The sequence below is a fragment of the Podarcis muralis genome, chromosome 9 (assembly GCF_964188315.1).
Source record: "Podarcis muralis chromosome 9, rPodMur119.hap1.1, whole genome shotgun sequence".
In the NCBI taxonomy this organism is placed as follows: domain Eukaryota; kingdom Metazoa; phylum Chordata; class Lepidosauria; order Squamata; family Lacertidae; genus Podarcis; species Podarcis muralis.
The window spans coordinates 36,267,146-36,291,838 of NC_135663.1; the positions used below are offsets into that span (position 1 = coordinate 36,267,146).

General features: G+C 40.0%; 1 protein-coding gene and 1 long non-coding RNA gene across 6 annotated transcripts in view; one reads left to right on the forward strand and one right to left on the reverse strand.

Moving 5' to 3' along the window:
- Positions 1-778: 778 nt before the first annotated feature.
- Positions 779-24,693, reverse strand: part of INPP4B (inositol polyphosphate-4-phosphatase type II B) — a 257,958-nt gene continuing 234,043 nt past the window's right edge. For 3 of the 5 annotated variants that reach the window (XM_077934058.1, XM_077934059.1, XM_077934056.1), the window contains 2 exons: positions 19,124-19,278; positions 4,842-6,516 (listed from right to left, as the gene is read on the reverse strand). In XM_077934058.1, coding sequence (XP_077790184.1) covers positions 6,342-6,516; positions 19,124-19,278 — 330 coding nt within the window. In that variant the 3' untranslated portion in view covers positions 4,842-6,341. Of the gene's footprint in view, positions 4,797-4,841; positions 6,517-19,123; positions 19,279-24,693 lie in introns of those variants that run through there. The other 2 variants (XM_077934060.1, XM_077934057.1) reach the window with 2 other exon arrangements.
- LOC144328866 (uncharacterized) lies at positions 9,537-12,675 on the forward strand. The gene is made up of 3 exons (XR_013394183.1): positions 9,537-9,953; positions 10,913-11,032; positions 12,482-12,675. It is a non-coding gene; the product is annotated as an uncharacterized LOC144328866 (long non-coding RNA).

Consider the following 24,693-nt stretch of genomic DNA (forward strand, 5'->3'; position numbering starts at 1 on the left):
GGTATCTGAAGAGGTGCGCATGCACATGAAAGCTTATACCCAGAACAAACTTAGTTGGTCTCTAAGGTGCTACTAGGCAATTTTTTAATTTATTTAGACATTGGGGTCTATGAGGTGCTAGGGGGAAGTGCTATGGTACCTTATCGAGACAGACCAATGCCAACTATCAAACAAAACACATTGAAAGGTGTTTAATAGTATTTGTATCCACTGACTTACCTTTTAAAGTTATAAATTAAATGAAAATTAAATATGACAAAAATAAAAATTCACTTTAGTCACTCAGGTATATAATTATGCTTGATGCATTTCATGTTGAAAACGTGAATGCCTCCTGCTGAAAGAGATTATATGAGACAATGTGAAAACTCTGTTGTCTTTCACCAGTAATAGCTGTTCCAGACATGCAAATTTATCACTTGACTTAATTCATCAAGGTGGCCAATGTATTTATTTGTGAATTCATTCTAACAAAGCAATATTGACTTTATCTGATCCATATTGAAAAATAATGTTTACTGTAACACAAACACATAGCTCCACAAAAGCTACCAATTTATTAGCCCTGTTCTAATATATACAGTATATGTATATGGATCATAAGCTGGGAACCTTAAGCCAAGTCAGTTTTCAAAGGGCTTTTCTTAACTGTCTGACCTGTTGAGATTTACAAAGTCACTTCAAGTGACAGAAGATATTTATAGCACTTCTCAGGATCTGATCCTTTCATGCTGCATGTTTTATGATGATGGAAACAATTCAAACACAGAAAATCAACTCTATGAAAAATAAGACAAATTTATTTAAATAAAAATACATGCACAACACACACACACACAATATACAATGGATATGGCTTACACATAACAATACCTGCAGTTTTTAAACCAATAGCCAAAATGATAAAAACGAAAGTATAGTACATGCATGCATAAAAGCAAAAACAAAAAAAGACTGCTGCTCAATTCACTTAAGAGGCAATGCTATCAAATATACTTTGGGCGTGTGCTCCTAAACTTAGTTAAAACTTGTGGACTTTATCCAAAATGTTTCGCAGTAGAAACAAATGCTTTAAAGGTAATGCAAATGATTACTGCTTTTGCAAAATCTTCATTCAAATAAATGGGGTTTGTGCAGGAGTGATGTTTCAGGAAACACAAATCATTGTCTTTTGGGGGACATGGAATTGCAGTTCAGTTCACTGACCTGTGGCCACCTGTGAACAAACTTTTCTTGGATGCAATAGATCAGGCATACGCAACCTTCGGCCCTCCAGATGTTTTGGCCTACAACTCCCATGATCCCTAACAGGACCAGTGGTCAGGGATGATGGAAATTGTAGTCGAAAACATCTGGAAGGCCAAAGGTTACCTATGCCTGCAATAGATAATTCGTGGTGGCCTCCATTTTACTCAGAACATTACAGCATGATCACATATATAATCTATACCTTTTAGGACTTCTTACAAGGCAGCTTACAAAATTGCATTCTACATTTGTATGCAGAGAACAACAGATCATGGTTCTTTGAGACTTTGGTAGCATAGAATGAAAGGTGTCTCATATGCCATGAGATTAAAGAAACACAGAGGGAAAAGACAGAGAAAAAAACTCATTACTTTAAAAATAGTCTCAAGACAGCACACTGTTTTCCTACAACCGCTGACCTATGGATATGTGCCATTCTTCCCTTTTAAAGTATGCTAAAATATTAAAAATATTGTTTGGGCAACTGGAAATGCACACTAGGATGAATAATGTGGGTTTTTTAAAAAATAGCCAAAGAAATAATACATAAGGGTCAAGCAAAGTCTAATGGCACTGGAAGTGCTGTAAACACACATTCATTAGGGCTGTAAAGCACTCCAGAAACCAGTGGTCTTAAGCATGCAGAAAACTCTATATAGTATTAAATAATTTAAAAATGTCAGCCAGTTGTATATGCTAACTCAGTAGCATTGTGTTCTGGAGCATAAGTTAAAATGCACTATATTTGGCACTTTCCTGCATTCATGATTTTTCCTGCTGTTCACAGAATTTCTCCTATTTTTCTACAAAACTTAGCATTAAAGAATAAGTCCCTGAAGTATTATACTTTTCCAGAGGCAAACTGCTAGCCTGCTACCTTTCTTTTGAAAGACACCTGAAACTTGAGTGATGAAACTTCTAAAAATTATCAGTCCAGACTTTGATTTACTTATAGCAGCAACATGGTTTAGGTGTTAACCAAACACAATTGTCACAAGAGAGATAGGCTGTTTTAGCCTCTACCTGCACTCATCAGTACTAAAGATCTGGGAGGAAACTGAAATGAATGGAAAATAGCATTCTTTACTAGCTCCCACTCACTTCAACTGTGGTGACCTTCCTTGGGGGATTACACTTCTGGCCATTAAAATAAAAAAGGTTTCCTGGACTTAATCCTTTCTGGACTTCAGCCAGAACTATTTCTGATTAAAGTATGTGTCGCTATTGCTTTAGAATAATTTACATCTTACAACAAAATTCATCCACGGTACATTTTTTCCTTCATGTGTGAATTATTCCAGAAAGCTAAATTTTCAGTAGGTAATATGAATACATTCTCAGATGCTTACAGACTTACTGTATTATATTTTTTTTAATGTTCACATTTAGTTATTCTTTATATTTTGGTTTGTTTCTTTGCTACATGACATCAACGTGCGCAATAAGATACTGTATTGCCAGGGAATTGTCTTCACTTCTAATTAATTCATGATTATTTTAAGTAAGCAAATGGTTTGAAACATATTAAATTCAGTGGGACTAATCACATAAATATTAACAAAAGTGGGATGCCAGATGGCATTTTAACACAGCATTGCTAGAGATACTGCTTCTGAGAACCCATATTCTCAAATCCTCAAAGCAGTTTTCACAGAGCAAACATTTCTGAAAGCATTATACAAGTTTACTTATGACAATACGGATTCACTGGTCAGCAGTGCACCTTTCAATATGTAGCTGTTTTATAGTGAAAATACAAACACAGATTTATACCCCACTGAAATGAAAAGTTTATTGCTTGTGTGTTGATATTCTACCACTTTTCACAACAATATTTGTGCCTTTGCAAAGTTTTGACTGTGGTAAGAACGCTGGGTTGGATAAAGATTTAGCCATGCTTAGAGCTGTTAAAATCAATGGGAATGAGTTTAGCGGGACTTAACTAGCAGGACTTAAGTTACACACATGTAATTTAAGTCTGGATCCAATCCATTTTGCTGAAGTTCTCTAGTACTTTCAGCTGTTTAAAACTTATCTTCCTGTCCAGGCTGTCATTGTTCTTATTTGCCAGTAAAACAGTGGAAATGTACAAACAATGAGACCTCATTGTTTCAAATGCAGAGATTTAATGCAGTAGTACAATCTGCCTGAAACTCACTGAGCATCATTATAGCAACATATCTTAATTTTCTTAAATGGTTCTTATCTATTTACTCCCCCCCCCCCAATTCCCAGCCCTTTCCATTCAAATGTAAAACTTATATTGGGGTAGTATTTACATTTGATTTGAAAATGGCACTCTGCTTTAGGTTTCATATTAACATTCACGAGTGATACATTTCAGATTGAAGAGTTGTTCTTTGGCCTTAGCCTTTTATATAGCTTTAACTGTACGGCAATAGGTTACAGGTTCTTTACCCAGATCGTTTTGATTCTGCAAGTTACAATTTTAATAAATTATTATCACTGTCATTTACATACATTTATTATAACCACTAGTTGAATCTCCTTTCCCTCTTGGTACTTTCAGAGTGCACAGGGGACAGACTCATAGCTGTCAACTTTTAGATTTGAAAATAAGGGATCAGCAGCCTCACCTGTCCTGGGGACAAGCAGCGGCAAACGGCGCTGGAATAAGGGAATTTCCCACCAAAAAAGGGAAGGTTGACAGCTATGGACAGACTCCAGTGGCCATCCTTGTTTCATAATTACTTACACAGGTTCTCGCTTAACACCACTGAGAATGGCAGGTAAAACCCCAGATCCTGATTTCAAGGCAACTGTAATACATTACATGGCTTAAAGCCCAAGGCTTAGACCAGTGTGTGAACTTAGTTTTTTGTTGTTGCATTAACGATGCATGTAGCTGGAACTGCAAAGTCTATCCAGAAATGCAGCAAATATTTACTAATGCAAGGTCACCAATATTAACATTCCTTTTCTAAACGTATCATGGGTCTTATGCACCACAGCTGAGCAGCACCTTAGCTTTGCCCTTAACCCGGTAGACAGTATCTTAGGCAATTTAATGTTGCTTTGTATAGAAGTGGGATTTACTTTCAAGTCCAGGCTCAGAGTGACCCCTACTGACTCAACATTTGGCCTTCTATCTGCCTAGTGACCAAACCTTTAATTCTGGTGGGCTTATGAAATACAATCTATATTATTATTATTATTATTATTATTATTATTATTATTAGGCTTTTATTTAACAAACAGCTGGTTTCCAGAACACTCAATCTACCATATTTTATCGATGTTTCCTTTTGATTGACAGTACAGTTGGGGGAGAACCTAGGTATTTTTCCTCTCATGTATGCCCAATCTGTGAGACGCACAAAGCAGTTTTGTGTTAACTAATGAGCACAGGTGTGTGATCCTGCACACACAGCCTTTTTTGTGTGGTGTCTAAAGCTTAGGTGTCAGCTTTTCCATATGTTCCCTCTGGAGGTCGGTAGTACTTTGGGAAAGCCATCAGCTGTATCATGTTGAAAGCATACTTTCTGCATTTGATATTCTTCAGTACATTCTCTATGCGGCATCCTTCTCTGGTGAAAAGGGAGGGAAAAAAGACAACTTCGTGAAACAATAAATAAATAAATATGTTTTATTTGTACATTGCAGAGTTTCAGCAACAATTGAAGTAAAAATAATGGAGATTCAATTCTACAATATATTTTCCACAAGTGATGATACATCTTACAAAATTAGATCCAAGGCCAGGCCCAATACAGTTATTGCCCTTAGAAGTAGAGTGTGGGTTTTATATCTATATATATATTTATATATATTTATCTCTCACTGTGGTTTGATTAAATACTTTATGATATATTTTACTCTACCCTTAGAAATATATTTGCTTCTAAAAATTCTTTAATAACTTATTTTTTCAGATTCGCTTTGTTTTGCTTCTGTTGTACATGTCAGAGTTCACATGTAGCCTTAGGTGTGCAGGTTCTAGGAATAAGGCATTTTTAATTAAGTCTGGCCCTACAGATTTGTAAAGGAAACTTCCATCTTTGTCTTATTTTCATTATGATTAGCTTTGCAATGAAGGAAATAGAAAATGGCTTTCCAATAGCCTGATCCAACAACTCTCTGCTTTCAAAATAATGATGCTCATTCATACACAGTACAAAAGTCACAAGAGCCAACATGGTGCATCAAGACGCAAACAAAACTTTTGTTTAAATGAATATAAAGCAAAAGCAACCAAAGCAACATTTACAAACAGGTTAATTTTGTTACAAAACAGAACTTATCAAGTGCCATAGAACGGCTTGACAGAAAAGGGTTAGTTTGCAACAAATAAAAGAGTGAACTATTTGCTAGTTAGGAATTCCTATCAGGAAGTAACAATGAAAAAAAAGCACATGGAAAATTAATCTTTCAAACTGACCTGTCCAAATAATTCAGCTTGGGTTGAGTTCTATGAGTACAGATTTAATTCCCCCCTCCCCCCATATTTTGACTAAGGACTGATAATCACCACTGACAAACATGTGACTGTCTTTGCAATGTGAATTTTACCACTGCATTTCCAAATAAGAAACCCTTCGTCTGATGTGAGCTCCCCCATGTGAAAACGGCAAAGGGCCCATGTCAGCTAAAACCATACTTTCTGGTGTGTTAAACCTTGGCAACGTTTAAGTGTGGGGCTGTGCATGCTGGAAAAGAAGTGAAGGTTTCTGCAAATGGGTCCCCAAGTAAAAATGAGACAGTAAAATCACTCCACAAGGAGTTGAATTGGTCCTAAGTACGAGTTTTGTAAAAAGCGGGCAGTGGGGGGGGGGGAGGGGAGGAGAGGAGAGATCCTTCCAATTTAATGGCAAAATCTCATCTGATCAAGAAACACTAATATAATGGCCATTCTTAATGTGTGAAAAGATTTGCTCGGAATAGAAAGCAGATTAAATCACCTGATGCATAGTATGCTTTCTTGATTTCTGGAAATAGAAATAAAATCTCTTACAATTCAAGACATTGCCTTCTTGAGGTCAAATTTGTGGGTCTGAAAATGTAGAAATCATACAGCACAATTTTTAATCTTAAGCTGTTGCTGTTCATAGAAAAGAAATGGACAGAAGTGAAATTTACTGATATTTGGCTAATAATAAAGCAAGACTTAAAATAAGCCACACAACCAGCAAATGCGAGCTGACAAGGAGCAAGGCGACAGGATAGAAGTGACGAGAAGTTGGCTTGTTATCAGTTAGACAGCCTGTCTCGGGATCATCCGACTCATTCAGTGCTCCCTGGGTTTGTCTGCTGTTAAACAGGGGAAGTTAGGAACAAATAAAATAGCATTTAATAGGAGAATAAGGCAACACTCAGGTATTCCAACAACAAAGATGGCCACAATATAAACAAATCTATGCTAAATAAAGCTATTTTGGCTAGTCTGCATACCAAATAAGGAAATATCGCACATATTTAAAGGTGTTCTAAATGAATGAACAAAGCAAGCCTCCAGCAGGGAATTAACCCTCACAGATACTTCTTAGCACATTCAAGATGAAGCCATGGGCTGGGAGCTCTTAATGGAAGCCCCATGCAAGGGAACAGAGCAAGCCTGAAATGCTATGAAGTGGAATCAGTGGGGAAATGCATGGTTTCAAAACATTGAGGAACAGTGGAAAGCTCCACAGAGCTCTGATGCAATGATGCATGCAGAGCATCTTCCAGCCTTGAAATGGAGGGTGAACTTTCACATTTATGGTGCTTTGTTTTCTCACTGGAGATCCATACCCCAGTCATAGCCACCAAAAGGGCTTCTACTTTTCAGCTTCTGATGACCTGGCTTTCCTCTATTTAGTCTCTGCTTTATCAAGATCCCTTGACAACTGCCAGCCCTTGGCATCCTTTGGTGGCCCAAGCACACCAGTAGGGCCCACTGCTGCTGTGTGCCTTAGGACTCCCTTTCAATCCATATCCCTGAGGCCTGACAATCCCAGCAGTTGGGTCACTACCCAAATTTCCCACAATGCCTCTGGTGTGGTATCACTAGGGCATTGTGGGAAACTTAAACGAACGCTAGAGTCATCTACCTGGCATTGTTTGGAGCACTGCTGCTCAAAGGAGATGGGACTCTTCCCAGGGCACTTTCCACGGGGATTCCTCAAACCTGGAGTTAGTTCTCCATAAGCACTTTCTGCAATGGAGTTATTTCAAGAACTTTAAATTAATGTTAAAAGCAATCAAGCAAATGTAAATTTGTTTGCAAAATCATTACTGAGGCAAAGCTAGGGAGCAGTTGTTGTTTTTTTAAATCCCTGAGTCTGTTTATGAAAATGATGCCTAACTGTGTGTGTCATCAAACCACTTAACCATAATGTGGGATAGTGAAGAGTTCTAGGAATTATCTGAATATTTGCTCAAAATGATGTTACCTTTTTAAACCGCATACAATCAGAGAGAGAGAGAGAGCATTTACTCCTCACAATTCCCAGAAAACCATTACAAATGACAGTGCCCAGAATGCTTTGAGAGAAAGAATGTGCTTTGAAAGAATGTGCTTTAAATTATAGTGTGTACACAGCAACAGTGGCTCTCCAAAGTCTCAGGTTCTTTCCTGTCATTGGCTGTCTGATCATTTTTTAAACTGCAGGAGTCAGGGACTGGGCATCCTATATTTCCACCTAGATCTCTCTCTCCCCCCTGAATAAGGCTGTATAGCTCAAGTAGAACAGTGCAAAGATAAGAGAGGATGCACACCATTCTCCAGTTCCCTGTTGTGTCCCAGAGTGCTGCCTGTCTACAGGAACTATACAGAGCCCTCTTGTAACCTTATACAGATCTCAACATTTTCAAGAAGAGACCATACTTAGGGCAACCTTCCCTGCAGAGTCAGCGCCACAGATTCTTGCATGCTACTCAGCAAAGAAAGACCTTGCTGATAAAATTAAGGTGGTGATTTTGGAGGGTGAGAAAAATGTTCAGTTTGTCCTTCCCACTTCCCAGCTTAGATTGTGGGTAAGGCAATGGGAAAACGAAGGATTAGAGACAGCGTCCTTAGCTCAGTTGGTAGAGCATGAGACTCTTAATCTCAGGGTTGTGGGTTCAAGCCCCATGTTGGGCAAAATATTCCTGCATTTCAGGAGGTTGGACTAGATAACCCTTGTGGTCCCTTCCGACTCTGCGATTCTGTGATTCTTCTTTCTTTCATTTACCTGGCCTGCATTACTATTCTCATTTCTATTACTGTTCTACTACTCAGTGCCACCAGGATTGGAGCCAAAACAGAGTTGCTGAGAAACAGGAGGGAGGCTTCTGCCTCCTTAGGCAAGCCCCAAGGCATGCAGTAGTAACAAAATGTTTTTGAAATCTAAAATGGTGTGTTAGAGGTGACCTCTAGGAGCCAGGGGAAGTTGTGTATTCAAAAAGACAAATGGAAAACTTTGGTGGGCAAGTGAATTTGGTCTGCTTGAGCTCTTTACAGTGTCCTGGAGGAGAGCATGACTGGCTGCAACCCCAAACAGGAGCTACTCTTTTAGGGTGTGAGGAAAACTATGAAACATCTTATTGCAGGACCTACTTGTATTTTCTAACACATTGCACATAAGGTGACTAATTACCTTTATTAAGCTGTAATGGCTTTAAATGAGAAAAAGAAGAAAACCAGCCATCCCACTTACACCGCCATTGCAAAACATGAAATTAGGTCAGTCTTTCCAAACCTGGTGCCCTCCAGATGTTTTGTACAAAAATCCCTTCAGGCCTAGTCAGCACAGCTTGGGAATGGCTGAATTATGTAATGCCAAATAGTTCTGCAGATTGTATTTATAATATCAGTCTTAACTTCCTAGCAGAAAGTATCTGGAACTGCCAGTGAATATCCTCCTGTGTCACTAAATGAATGTACTGCAGTTTTCAATACTGGTCAGATTTATTCATGACCACAGCAATTAATCTGCACACAATACTGAGTTTTGCAAGATGTGCTGCCAAATAAAGGACACTGAACTTGCTAGCCAAGCAACTTGGCTGATGAAGAATGTAAGGAGGATATTGTTATGAGGTTTTTTTGGCGGGGGGGGGGGAGTTATGCTAAATGCCTGGGCTCCCTTCTAATTCTAACTTTCTGGTGGCTCTTTTTGAGGTAGCAACTCATAGGTAGCTAGAGAGTTGACAGCAGGCAGAAGCCAGAGAGAGAGAGAGAGAGTTTGGCTCTTTTGTTTCTGCTTCCGGAGCCCAGTGATGCGTAAAGGGAGCGGGCGAGAGTCGCCTTCCCAAGCGGGGCAGCAGGAGGAGCGTGCAAGTTCTCCGCGCAGGGCTTGAAGCCAGGAAACTTCAGCGGAAAAGCCGAGCAAGAAGCGGCAGACGCCGCTGCCGCCTGGTGCAAGTGGGGCATCTCACAGAAGCCACATGGGTGACCCGTGAATGCGAGTCTGGTTCCTGCTGCGCTGTGCTGCCAGCCGCCCCCAAAACAAGGGGCTTTCACCGCATCTCTCCCACTTTCTTCTGAAGCATGTGGGGTTGAAGGTGGGGAAGCAGCAATTTCCTTGCAATCCCTGGAGCAATAAATAAACAAATATGGAGGGTGCTGCAGAAGAGAAGCCAGGTGGCGAGGAGCAGAGCCCCCCCCGGCCTCGGGCGCGGAGGCCCCGCCGGATTCCTCCATGGACGCCTGCCTGCGATCTCAGAGGTTGTACCGCAAGCGAGTGGCGAAGGACGTGTCATGCCTCTTCCGAGCCGTGGCGGAGCAGGTGAGTGCGCAAGGTCTCCCTTTGCAAGAGGCGACATGGCCAGGGTAGGAAAGCAGAGGGCATGAGGGTCATGAGAGGCGGCTTTGTTTGGGGAGAGGGGGGTCCTCTTTTTTGTTCTTCAAAATATGGCAACCCTACATTATGGGAAGGGGTTGGGGAGGAAACAATCTCCTTAGGACTTTCCCCCTCCCCACTAAACTCCTAGTGCCTAAAGTGGAAAGCAAAGGAACAGGAAGTTGACACAAATCTTAGCCAGTCAGAAAGTGGGACTGGAGGCATTTTGTGCTGTTGCCAGAAAGCAGACGAGAGAGGAGAAATGTAGGAGTGCAATTCAGGTATGAAGGCTGAGGACTGGGAAGCTGAGTGGAAGATGGGCCACGTGTATGATGGCATACAAAAGAGCGATCTGAAGTAACAAATGATGAAAGAAGTAGACGGGGAATGACAGAGTATGCATTAGGCTGAGAAAATGAGGCCAGGATAGCCAAGAGAATTCTGCAGTTTGGGACAACGTGGGCCAGAACTGAAGGGAGGACAGAAATTGAAGATTTGGTGGGAAGGCAGCAGGTCTAGATTCCTCATCTTAATTTGGGCCACCAGCCAAATAATTTTGGTTGAATCGCTTGTAACATTAAATTCTAAAATGACAAAACATATAAGCATTAAGTAAATGATCTGATAATATGCTGATGCCACAGTACATGTCAATACAACACCATTAATAAACCTAACATAATTAGTGTTAGTATTATGAGGATATACTTTACAACATACCCTTATAATCATGCTATTATATGCTTTGCCTGGCATGACTGTGTTTGAGTGACAGTGGAAGTATGTGTGTGCCTGTATATATCTCCCACAGGAATCAATGGGATTTAATATGGATATAACTGAGTATGACTGAAATATTCAGTTCACTTAGAGTAAAATGTCTGTCATCGTATTTTACACATCAGCAGCAGCTAAGCCCTGTCTTGACAGAAGAGACGAATCACCCAGATCCCACCTAGATATTTCTGTACATGATAAAATCAGATGAATGAGGTCTTTACTGCTTTGTCATTGCTGTATTCCAGGTATGCATGGCTGTTTTTTAACAATAATACTTTGGTTCAGTGGATGCCCAATGGAAGGGTATATGTTTTAATGCATGCATATATACAAGTGATAACAGGTTCTTTCATTTTACCTGTTAGACCAGTGGAAATTAAGGTAGCAAAAGGAGAACACTGCTGCTTATTATATACCTTGTGGACGAAAATCATTAAAATCAGGGACCAAGATCAAAGCTGGTTCAGTGGATGAGATGGAATAGCAGAAGCCCTTGTACAAATAAGTATTTCTGATGGAATACTAATCTGACATTAATTTCTGAATCTTTATAACTCTTCAAAGATGACAGAAAATCGTGAAAAGAATTCCCAATGCAAAACCAAGGATACTTGAGTGGAAATTCTGCAGTGTATTTAGAAATTCAGCTCCTTTAAGATTTTACTGCTTGTCATGATTATTAATAGAAAAATTGAGGCACATCAAAACAGACATTTATAAACTGCTTGGTATTCTAAATCTCAGCACAGAAAGCTACTGTTACTTTCTTTGAAGCAGTTTCAAAAACTCAAACTATAACTAGTCAGGTTCCAAGGGACAGGAGAGCAGCCAACTAAGACAATACCTTTCAATACAGTGAAAATTCAAATTCCTGACACCAGATTCTAGCCTGTTTTGAACTGCAATGCAACTGTTTATCAAGTTGATGTCCTGTGGCCACTACCTTTCATGCTACCTGGTGTGGCTTCAGTAGCCTGGTTTGGATGTAACACAGAACTATCGTTTAGTGGAACATGCATAGGTCTGCTCCCTCTCTCCTCAACTTATCCAGCGCATCCATTAGGAGACTGAAAACAGAAGTGAGCACTTCCAAACAACTTTAGTTTGCTATTATGTAAAAAATGGAAGCTGTGTTTAGTTTTAGCTGTGGTTTACTCTATCTAGCCAGCTTCATAAATCACTGTTTGTTTTAATCAAGCATAGTTAAAACTAACCACACTTTATCCAGGTTTGATGCGAATGGCATGTTTGTATTGTTTCTTTCAGCTCCCCATATATGCCTGCTACACATTGTCTGTTGTTCTGAGAGTGAGAGTTTGGTGTCTTTGGAAAGAATATCAATATAGTGGAATATATTAAACAGACATTTGACTCTCCCACTTTCCCAAGGAAATGGGGCTCATTGACTGAATTTTTTAAAAAATCATTTTAATTAGTTTTCCAATAAAAACAGCCAATTAACATATCCATAATCATAATTGTACCATTGGCTGTGCCAGAATAAGCATCAATTGGCTATTCTCAGTTTAGGTGTTCAGATGCCAGCCATGCGACTTCAATGCAACAAACTGTTCTTTGTTTTTCTTCTCCTGTCTTCCTTGCTTGCAATTAGATGAACTGCCAAAATAGCACCAGTGACTGAAGCAAGCCCCAAGGTGTGTTGTCAGACTCACCTTTTTTTTATTTTTACACAGGGTCGAAGGCAAACAATTGGGTCGAATTCTTTGGCGAGGGAAGTCCCAGGAGCCAAAAGTGTTTTTATTTGTCCTGTCTTTCATGTTGACATTGGGAATAAAGATTTTTAAGGAAGAGGAATGTATTACTGGAAGTGGAAAAAGAAAATTGACATGCCTGTCTCCTCCTATTCATCTGCTACTAAAAAGGAACGCTTGGCTGCACAATTATTGGGAGCTGGTCCCAGTGCCCACAAGGAAGAAAGAGCTTCTCCAAACAGCAAGCTTGGTGTTTAAAAAGGGTTTGAACTTTTGATCAATGTATCTGAGTGACGATCTAGTTGTTTTCTTCCTGTCTGTGGTCATTATCATCACTGCGCCCATTTGCGTGGCCTCTTCAACAATCCTTCGAATTGTTTACTGACTTTATAGAACTTGCTCTTAGCCAGAGCATCGCCCCCCCACCCCAAATCCCCATTCTGGGGGTTACTTCAAAGTTTCTGGTTTTACTTTCGGAATCAAAGCCATCTCACCACCAGCTTAGGAGAGAAATTAAATTGGAGATGCGGATATTTAATTTCTACCTCTCAGAAGATCGAACAGGTCATGATAATTATAGGATTTAAGGAAGAAATGAAAAGCCTCAGGATGACTTCTCTCAACCAGTCCTCATGCCAAGCACCAAGCTGCTCTTGAAACAGAGGGCACATCTTTGGGTAGGTGACAGCGGGAGTCAACTCTAGATTCTCAGTCTTTCACTGTTGTATTATTGACTGTGGGTGGGGTGGGGTGGGAAGGAGCTAACAGCAGAACCAGTTAATAGCCTAACCCCCCACAAGAAAACTCCAGTTCCAACACACCACCCTCCCACCTCTTGGTGTTGAAAAATGTTTGTACCATCTCCACACTAAGGAGACCTTTCCTCCTTAAGTTTTTTTTTAGAAAAGGTCATAACAAGTCAGAAGGGGTGGTTATTGTTACGGTTCTCCTTCTCTTTCACCCAAGAATGCTAAACAAAGAACAGGCTGCTAACTACAATTTGGTTATGCAGCTATGATCCTACCAATTACCCAAGAAGCTGAGGGAAAGTGTGAACCTCCATGTCAGAGTGAGTGGATTGTAGAATGGTTAGAATCCAAAGGTCTGGGAGTCTAAGGAGGCTTTAGATTTCTTGGGTTTCTTGAACAGCAGAAACCATGGCTCACTTAGAACTGCTTTTGAAACGAGGTAAGTTTCAGAAGCAGTTTGTAATATGGCATTAGGTCTATGTGTGCCAGTTGTTAAAAACAGAGTCAAAAATTCAACTGGGCCAATGTAAGACCCTTATATGAGCCTCAGCAGGAGCTCTGATCGAAACATTGACTTTAGTCAGAAAACTAGTCTTCTGAAATTACTTCATTAGCCTAATCAGAGAAAGAGAGAAAGAGAGTGTGGTGTAGTGGTTAAGAGCAATAGACTCGTAATCTGGGGAATCGGGTTTGCGTCTCCGCTCCTCCACATGCAGCTGCTGGGTGACCTTGGGCCAGTCACACTTCTCTGAAGTCTCTCAGCCCCACTCACCTCACAGAGTGTTTGTTGTGGGGGAGGAAGGGAAAGGAGAATGTTAGCCGCTTTGAGACTCCTTCGGGTAGTGATAAAGCGGGATATCAAATCAAATCCAAATCTTATTTTTCAAATTATTTACATTTAACATATTTCAGAGATCTATGTACTGTTCATTCCAATTCATTTCTGTAAGAGGAGGTCCCCTCCCCCGTTGTTTGCTTATAAAGTTAGATTATAATTGTGTCGTATTATCCAGACAGATTTTCTTATTGCGGTACAAATATTCTATTTCATTGTTTCATCTATATAGGTAGGCTTCGATGAGTGCATGCCAGAAAGGCAGCTGTTCAGAAGGGTATGATGGATCCTTAATTCAGCATAGGTTATTAACTAGAAACACATTGGGTTTTTTGACATACGGTTATAATGATAAGCCTACCTACAGGGATATGATATCTTTATTTTATTTGCTCATAAATACTAATGGGTGTCACTTACTGTGTAACATATCCCAAGTTTATTTTCTTGTGCCAGGGCTTAGGCTGGTCCTATGGGATATGTCAAAATTCACAATTCTTCCACATACCTGCCCATAATCAATAAGTTACATAACAATATATACACACATCTGTTCTAGGCTAAGCAGATTGATTTTCCTGGTCCCTTGTTTAATGTAACATTCCTAGTGCACAGCCATAGGAAGAATTAGAATACCAGCAACCTTCCAAATGGCCATGTCCTCTGTGTCATTTGCTCTCTACCATGCATTATTGGTGTCTATGTTCACAAGGCACACATTGGCTTCTATGCAGGTGTGCTGTCAAATGGGGGTGCTCATGTAATTTTTATTAATATGAATTATAGGAGTTGTGTGTGAGAGGGAGGGAGGAGGGAGGGAGAGAGAACGAGAACTGTGGATGAAGATTGAAAGGAAGAATGAATCGTGTGTGCACCTTAGTATGTGACCAAACACTGATCAGCATATTATTTCTCTCTTTTTCTAGCCGAAGGTTACAACCAATTGCTGCACAAAGTTGACTGGATTTGACATTCCACTTGCAAAAATAAAACTGGTCAATTGGCAACCCTGTCAGAGAATGCACAAAGGTGGTGGGAGCAGCACAACTCTCTTCCTTCTCCTGGGAAATGAGGAGAGACAGCTTCAGCAGCTCAGCAAGTGTGATCAGCATAACAGCGCTTGGTCCAGGCAGGCACATCTCATCTACCTGCCAAGGCAGTCAAGGGGATGTGGAGCAACAGTAGCTGCTCCAAACAACACAGCCAGTGCTATCTACCTACACTTTTTGTGCATCTCCTCTGTTTATAGCATCTGTGTCACAGGCAAAGGGAACACATTCTTTGCAGGATTCAGGTATGTCTTATCAAAATAAATAAGTCAAATCGCTGTGAGTTGTCAGTAGGTCCAGAAAACATTTACGGAGTAGAAATATTCACAGCCAAACAAAACAAACCTGAAACTGTTCTTTGGAAATGAATATATTCAGCATTTCATACTCATGTTTAAAAGACTTAAATTGGACAATATTGAGAAATTTTTCTTTATAAAGTAAGGAAGGGCTTGTACACACTGGAAAACAATGTGAATCCCACCTCAGTGTTCTTCCAGACAACACTGGACATCCCTCCATTCATGTGGAGCCAGGCTAGTTTGCTCCAGTTTGGACAAGCCCTTGGGTCTCAACAACAGATTTATGCTGGGGAAATACTGAATAATAGTTCTTATCAAAGTAAGTTTGAGGCTGGATTGGATGGCACATGCTGTGTCAGAGTTGTATATGCAATATTTTGAACTTCACTATGTACTTTGCTATGACAGCAGTCCCTCTCTCTTTCACTCGCTTTCTGTTATTTAAATTGCTCCAATATTTTTCTCAAGAAAGAAGTTCTAGACTGTGTTATGCTGAAGAACACACAGATGCCTAGTTTGTCCATTGGTTAAAAGACCCCCAAATTTGTCCCCCGCCCTCTCAAATATTATAACATTTGATTACATTGCAAGGGTGGGGCTAGACTATCAGTCGTATCCAACGCCTATCCTAACCCCGAAAGGGATGGCAGAAAATGTTCCCTTCACTAGATTCTCTTTAAAGTTTTTTTATGCCTTGCTTTTCCTTAAATGATTTCTGAAATGTAATTTCTCTAGAGCTTCTACACAAAGCTAACAGCAGCCTGGCTCTTATGCCATAGAAATAAGTGTCATAAATAAAGTGGTAAAGCATTTGTCACTTTGGAGCAGAATTTATAGTCTCCTCCTAATTTATAAAAACAGCCAGAAGCTATTGTTAGGGAACAGGAAATAATAGAACGTTCAGAATTGACATGTAACAGGAGAATACCAGTTATCAAATATCGCCATTGTGTCCAAAGAAGACACTCTCCTAATTTCAATTTGGCGCCACATCAGACTATGCTTGAGAATATACACATGCTGGGAGGTTTTTGCTCAGTAATTTCTCACAACATTGGTGTGTGTGAGAGAGAAACTTGGGAACCATTATTTTTTTTTAGACAGATAGCCCACTCAGTTGTTTAGACTGAGAAACAATATGTTGATTATTGTACTCTGTACCTCCTTGTCCCTGGACATAAGATAAGCTTGGACAAGCCTCCGATAGAAGAAAATTCAAAAGCTGAGAGACAATTATTGGAATGTTTCACTGCATGCCTTTGTGGTTCAGACTTCCAAAATGTTATCCCTGTCATATGTTAAGTGCAATCTAGATATCTTCAACTAATGATAATTCATGTGTTTTATACCTTTTTGCAACTGCAGCATTTATGCCGAACTTTACACCCTACCCTTCAACTTTGATTCCAAAATCAATGGCTTTAGAGCTCTGTTCTAAGAATCTGAAAAATATCACAATTGTCCTTCTCTAGTGGAATCAAGTATCTTATAATAAACCTAGCACAGCTATGATTTGTACTCTACAATGTTCTTCAACACATCTTTAAAAAGAAACACTTTCATCACAACTGTGAACTCTATAGTGACCTCAAATAATACACTGTTCAAGGTGTTGAAAGTAGAAAAACCACAGTTTTATTTTAAGGTCTACCCTGTTCAAGAAGTGAAAGGAGAATTTAAAGTCAAAAGATATGGATTGACCAACACTGACACTTGAATATGAATTTATGAATGAACTCTATTGGTACTTTTGTTACCATTTAAATACCATTGTTGGTTGGTCTTAATACCAGTAAGGATCCCTAATGTTTGCCATGTCAAGAGCTGATCTGTTTCAGAGTGCTTGTTTTCGAAGAGTTTAGATCTCTTCCTGACAATCATTACAGAGTGAGATAGAGCGTTGACAGACTGTTCAGCAGTCATTGTCACTTGACAACTCAAACTGCAGAAAATAAGAAAGCGCTGAAGTCCCGATTTTTCCACATTCCTTAAAAATTACATTTAAAAAATCCTCCCTGGAGTCTTTTATGGCTGGATGTTTGAGAAGTCCACCGAATAGCCTTTTAAACAGCACTTTACTGAAGTAATCACATAGAAGGATAAATACACAAGTGTCACATCCTATAACAACTCCATTTATTTAAGGCCAACTCAAAAGCACAGTTATGAAATCTCTTGGAGAGCCTTGAATAGAATGAGCCTTGACTAAAAATACAGAAGCTGAGCTCAGAGACATGGAAGGTATCTCCTTTTCTCAATGCTCTATTCCAGTGAATGGAGAAGAAGCTCACTGTTCCAATCAGGTGCAATCACATCTATTCTTGGGCAGATGTAATGCTGCCAATCATATTCATGGGTAAGAGTACGGATGAGCCAAAACACAGGGCACATTAAAAAAAAAAAAGTATATTCAGCATAGAAAAAAGTATCTCTTTTAATGATTTGAAGAGCTCTCCCAAAGGGAGAAAGGCAAATGGCTGCATTTGATCTCAGTGACACTGGCCTGGTTCAAACATCCCATTAAACCATACATGAGACTGTAATAGCTCTATTTTCCTGGTCTGCCACTGGGCATTCTACACTGTAGACTTGCAATGTTTTTAACAACCAATCTATCCCACAGAGTTAAGGCTGTCAAATGGACTGGAAGCTTACTCTGAAAACAAGAGTAGCTGGAAGCCGAATTGAAATTATGATTAAATATAGAAAACCAATGGATCATTAGTAAAAGTACATTCAGGTGTGAAAGCTAGCACATGCATTAACCACGATGACTGAAAAGCTGCAGAAGTGATTGGATGAAGCGACTATAATGGTAAGTATGAAATGTATGTAACTACTATACACCATGAGCAATATTCAAATAAGCTAAACATCTGAATTGCCCTGCATTCCTGCTCATTTATTACTGCTGCCCTTTTAAACAAAGCAAAATTCATGTCCCTGTTGAAGGGCATATTGTGAAAGACTAAGATTAAGACTACTTAATCTTTCACTTGAGTTATTTAAATGGGGCAAAAAGAATCCAGAAGTAGTATTTATTATCAACCATGATTTATTTATTTTTTTAAAAAAGGTTTCCTTGCCTAAACACGAATAGTGAAAACATGGTTGTACATTCCTGCATTCACCTCGACAGCTGCTTTAAAACTGATGACAATGTATGGAATTTCATTACAGACATGGTTAGCTAGCGAGTGCAGACAAAACTTACATCTTGAGACAAGTTCTTTTCAGTACATGTCTAAATTAATAGTGTACCTAACATTCTTGATGAATTCCATCTTAATTTGTACATAATTACACTTAAAAGGCAAAGTAATTTAATTTTTAAAAAACCAGTGAGGACTTAGTTAAATAAACATGATTGTTAACATTTGTCTTAATTTCATTTGCTGTATTTTATTTATCTTTGATTAAACAAAGCTATCAAGTATAACAGATTAAGTATTATTTACCGGTTTTATAAAAAGCACCCCTATATAAATTTGACATGTTTGGGGGGCGGGGAGGAAGGGCTTTATGAAAGGCTTGAGATATGAACCTGGGCTTGGGATAATAATGAAAGGCTAATTAACCGAGAGCAAATCATGCACATCTTGATCCTGACCTACCCAACATTTTAGTTAAAATATGTTCAAGCACACAGATAGACTTGAAAGATGGCAAACAGAAAAAGAACAACATACCTCCTCATACAGTCAAGGGCTCGGATAAAAAAGTCTTTGTGCAGCTGATGCTCGTCTCTTAAAATTGAACATTGTTCCAGTGTCACTGACATTGATGTCCTATCTTTGGCACTTTTACAACAGGTGAACCGGATTCCATTTAGCTTGCGGCAAATCTATAATGTACACAGAAATCAAGTAACTTGCTTCTCTCTTTACTCCAGGTGTATTGCAGTCTAGCATACTGGGGAATGCCAACATGTTAAACAAATGGTTGGGGAACATTTAAACTACTTGGATAACATTGTCAAACAGAAAAGAGTTTGCTATCTTTGTATCTTGTTGTGGAGCAACAAGCTTGGTTTTGATTTAATATTTGTATGCCGCTTTTCCAGCAGCAACATTGAGTTCAAAGTGGCTCATAATCACAACGAAGCGTTACAAATTAGCAAACAACATTTCCACCAAAATACTCATGCCAAAAACCACCACAACATATAAATACAGCAAAAAAACAAAAACAAAAAAGCCACCCCTCAATTAAACAATGCAGTTCAATACAACTTCATATTAATGCAAAACTAAGCTATCAGAAATGGCTGATAAATTCTAATCTAGTAATTTAGATCAGGAAGACCACTTTTGCAGATTTTATCACAGTGATTCATTTGTCACAACTTTCATAATCTTTTGACATTCCCAGCCCAATGCATGAAGCTATGTGGAAAATAAAAATTTTTAAAATGCTTTAATGAGTTGATGATGGGCTTCTGTGTGTGTCTGTTCTTATTTGATAATAAAACCAGCATGGGGAAGCTGTGAAAAGTGCATATTCTGTGCTAGGAGCTATTGGGAAAGGAATTGAAAATAAAACTGCCAATATCATAATGCCTTTATACATAGAATTCTGGATACAGTTTTGGTCATGACATCTCAAAAAGGGTACTGAATTGCTGGAAGGGCAGCCAAAATGATTAAGGTTCTGGATTACCGTATTTTTCGCTCTATAGGACGCACCCAACCATAGGACGCACCTTGTTTTAGAGGGGGAGAACAAGAAAAAAAAAAATCTCCCCCTCTCTGCTCAGTGCCCCTTCAGCGAAGCGGCAGGAGAAATGGAGCCCCTTCCATTTCTCCTCCCGCTTCGCTGAAGGGGCGCTGCGCAGCTCTCCCTCTCTGCAGAAGCCAGGAGAGTCTTGCTCTCCTGGCTTCAGCAAAAGGAACCTGAAACCTCTGGAGCGCAGTGCGAGGTCCCGCTGCGCTCCAAAGGCTTCAGGCAGCTATCCCTGAAGCCTGGAGAGCGAGAGGGGTGGGTGCACACCGACATCTCTCACTCTCCAGGCTTCAGTGAAAGCAACGCGAAGCCTCCGGAGCGTGGAGGGAGCGCTCCCTCTGCGCTTTGGAGGCTTCACATTGCTATTGCTGAAGCCAAGGAGCCTGCATTCGCTCCATAGGATGCACACACATTTTCCCTTCATTTTTGGAGGGGGAAAAGTATGTCCTATAGAGCGAAAAATACGGTAATTCCATCATGAGGGAAGGTTAAAATTCTGGCACTTTTAAGTTAGCAGGTAAAATAATCAAGATTTATAAAATTATGCATGGTGTAGAGAAAGTTGGCAGAGAATTCTGCTCCCGCTCTCTCATAACAGAAGAACCAAAAGGAGCTGCTTAGTGGGAGTTTCAGGGTAGACAAAAGCAAGTACATCTTTAACACAGCAGTCTTCTAGAATTTGCTTCTGTAAGATGGCTTTAAAGGTAATTGCACAAAGTACAGTAATGGAGGATAAACCTTTCTATAGCTACTAGCCATGTTGGCTATACGTTACCTCCGAGCTCAGAGGCTGCAAGCCTCTGTGTAGCAGTTGCTGAGGAATAATATGGATAGAGATACAGGTCTGTCTTGCTTATAAAATTTCTTTCCAAAGGCAACTGTTTAACCACTGCAGGAAAAAGATGCTGGACTAGAATGGCCTTTGGTCTAATTTGACAGGATTCTACTATTCTATAATATTCTTATACAGTGCTTTTTTCTTAAAAAATGTTTAGGGGTACTCTCATTTTCCTTCTCATATTGAAATACTGCCCCTCAATGAGACCAAACTTAGATTCACAAAATCTTTAGGAGTATGTGTACCCCTGCGTCCCCCCAGAAAAAAAGCACTGTTCTTATATATTACAATGATTTTGTGTCTTCCAAGTAAGTAAGGTAAAAAGGTAAAGGTAAAGGACCCCTGGATGGGATTGCAGCACTCATCTCGCTTTCAGGCAGAGGGAGCCGGCGTTTGTTCATAGACAGTTTACTGGGCTAAGTGGCCAGCATGACTAAACTGCTACTGGTGCACGGAGGACAATGACGAGTGCCAGAGCGCACGGAAACGCCATTTACCTTCCCACCACAGTGGTACCTATTTATCTGCTTGCACTGGCGTGCTTTCAAACTGCTAGGTTGGCAGGAGCTGGGACAGAGCAACAGGAGCTCACCCCGTTGCGGGGATTCGAACCACTGACCTTCCGATCAGCAAGCCCAAGAGGCTCAGTGGTTTAGACCACAGCGCCAGTATCAGAATTGCTCTTCTGAGAATGGAATATATAAGAGAAAGAGGATTATATAATCAGAATTCAAGCACATCCAGAGAACAGCAGCTGCGCCATTTCGGCAGTGTGCTCTACCAACTCTCTTAATTTTTATATCCTAGTTAGCTCCATACGAGATGTCACTACAGTAAGTGGTGGTGAATCTGCTATGCTTTTGACTGGCATATATTAAATGCATGTGCATTAACAATCACTTATATTTTATACCCTTTGAAGTTTGTGCTTCTATTTTAAAATGAGGTCCAAATCAGCACCACTAAAGGCTTCCTGATTAAGCTTTCTAAATTAAAACATGAAACTTCAAAGGGATGAGAATCGGACAGAACAGATGTCGAAGAATAAAGGTTTTGGCAACAGAACAAAAAAAAGGAGGACAGGGAAGCTGAGACACTCAGGGGAAAAGCAATATAAAATCTACTTTGGGTTTTACTCTTTTAAAGGGATAAAAAGGCATGGGAAAACATGTCACTACCTAAGCAATAGTCACCTAGTTGGTGGACAACCATTCCCCAATGAGCAATGATGTTTGCAGTTTCCGAGTTGTAGAAAGCCAGTTGAACTGCATTTCTTGAAAACATCAAACATGAAATAGTCTTTGCTGCCACCACTAGTTTTAGTAAGCTAGATTTTTGCAACTTGTCCAAATTCAGCAGCAATGGAATGCAATGAAGTTCCGTCTATGAATAAACAGTGTCATGCCAAACGATTCCTGCTATTTGGTGGTTGCAGAAGTTAGCAGGAGTTGGAAAAGAAACTGGCTGTTGGAATGAACAGTGGTACCTCGGGTTACATACGCTTCAGGTTACAGACTCTCTTAACCTCGGGTTAAGAACTTTGCTTCAGGATGAGAACAGAAATCGTGCAGTGGCAGCGGGAGGCCCCATTAGCTAAAGTTGTCTTCAGGTTAAGAACAGTTTCAGGTTAAGAACAGGCCTCCGGAAGGAATTAAGTACTTAACCCGAGGTACCACTGTACACGGAGATGCGATTGTTTCATAATCCTTCCGTATAACTTGCTTACTTAGCAAGGAAAATGAGTAAATGGGAAATTGCTAGTTCTGGGGAAGGCAACCCTTTCAGTTTTGAGATTGCCACTACCACCCAAAACGCCTAAATTTCTAGAACATTATACAAGTCTGCTGTATCAGGCCCATCTAGTTCAGCATTGGCCAGCCGGATGCCTGTGGGAAATTCGCAAGCTGGACACGAGCATAACAGCACTTTGCCCACCTGAAATTCCCAGCAACCAGTATTGGGAGGCATACGTGGAGTGTAGGGAGAACCTGTCATTCAAAGCTTTCTCCCAAACAAAACACTGGAATTTTCCCCATCTAAAATTTTGAGTCCAATTTACCACCTTTTCATTAACTAACCTGTTCTTGCTCTATGTCGTAGGTCCGCAATAACTGATGTACTTTCACTAACATGAAAGTATATTAGCGAGGGGTGAGAAGTCCTGCAAAGTGAGTGCAGAGAGGAAGAGAGGAAATGGGCTGGGGGGGTTGGTCCGGATGGGGCAGGGTGTGTCTGTGTGTGGTGAGACACACGAATCTGCCCCTTCAAGGGGAAAATTTGATAAGAGAGGGAGGAGCGGGGGGGGGGGTTGGACTTGCATGAGAGCGTGGGAGCCAAAAATGTAGGATCTTGGAGGGTATGCACCTGTCAGATTTTCAGAGGTCCGTTCAAGATATTGCAATTGTTTTGTTTTCATATCTGCTATTGCAACCAGCAGTTAATCCAGTGAAAATCACTGAGAAAAGAAACGCAATTAACTTATACACAGGAGATTTGTGGGGCCTCTGTCAGGAAAATATCTACATCCTTAATTACCCAATTAGAGAATGTTAACTGCCTAAATGTATGTGTTAGTGGTGTCAAGTTCATGAAAACAAATAACCAAGCAGTGTTATGTTTTGCATTGTGCCCAGGGCCAGTCAGCTTCTACAAAAGTAAAAGCTGGATCATTATGAATAATTAACATTTTGCTTTCCATAAATATGAATTTATATGATAGGATGAATATACTGCTATTCATTCATATGGAGTAATATACAATGATTGCAAGCCTGCAAGCCAGGGCCTCAAAGATCTAGTCCAAGGGGGTCCTCCATTATTATTATTATTATTATTATTATTATTATTATTATTATTATTATTATTATCTCTAGCCATTTTTGTTTACCTAGCTTCTTTAAATACTATTCCTGAGTTGGGACCTTCCTGAGCCCCAAAATCCAAATTTTTCAACAAAGAAATGGCAATGATATGCAAAGACTAACATGTGAATGTCTACATAAACATATCTTCGGGAATTTGCAATGTTTATCATGGACTGAAGATGTATGGTGCCAGGGACCTGGAAAATGAGATTCATAAGTTTGCAGGGTATAGACCAAGGATGGGAACATGTGGCTTTCCAGCTGCTATTCAGTATCAGCTCCAGTTGGCATGGGGAATAGTCTGGAATGATGGGAAGTGTAGTCCAAGAACATTTGGAGAGCCACAGATTCCCCATCCTTGCTCTAGGCTAAGAAATGAGGAGCTGTTCAATGTACAGGAAGCCTGACCTCACTCCCCCTCAAGAGACACTGCACACGCATTTTCAAATGTGAAGAGTCCTATTGATACAAGGAATACTCCCCCTCCTCCAAATGTAGTCGTGGATATTTTTCAGTGTCACATTTCTATACAGTACAGTAAGCATACAAGTTACATACTGCTCTGAGTCAGAGCTGTAGTAAAGTTGGGGCTACAATATGTTCCTGGTTATAGGAACTGCATCCATGATGATGCCTATTGTCCTCTGAGAAAATGATTCTTATGGACGTCATCAAAAGGAACTCTTGCTTCATCTCTTCCTCTCTGCCAATGCCACCCATTACAACCATCCATGCATCACATTCCTCTAATAATAGGTTAACTTATATATCCTTCACAAAATGGCAAGGGGGGGGGGGAAACAAACCCATTATATGCACCTAACTATGCCAAAGA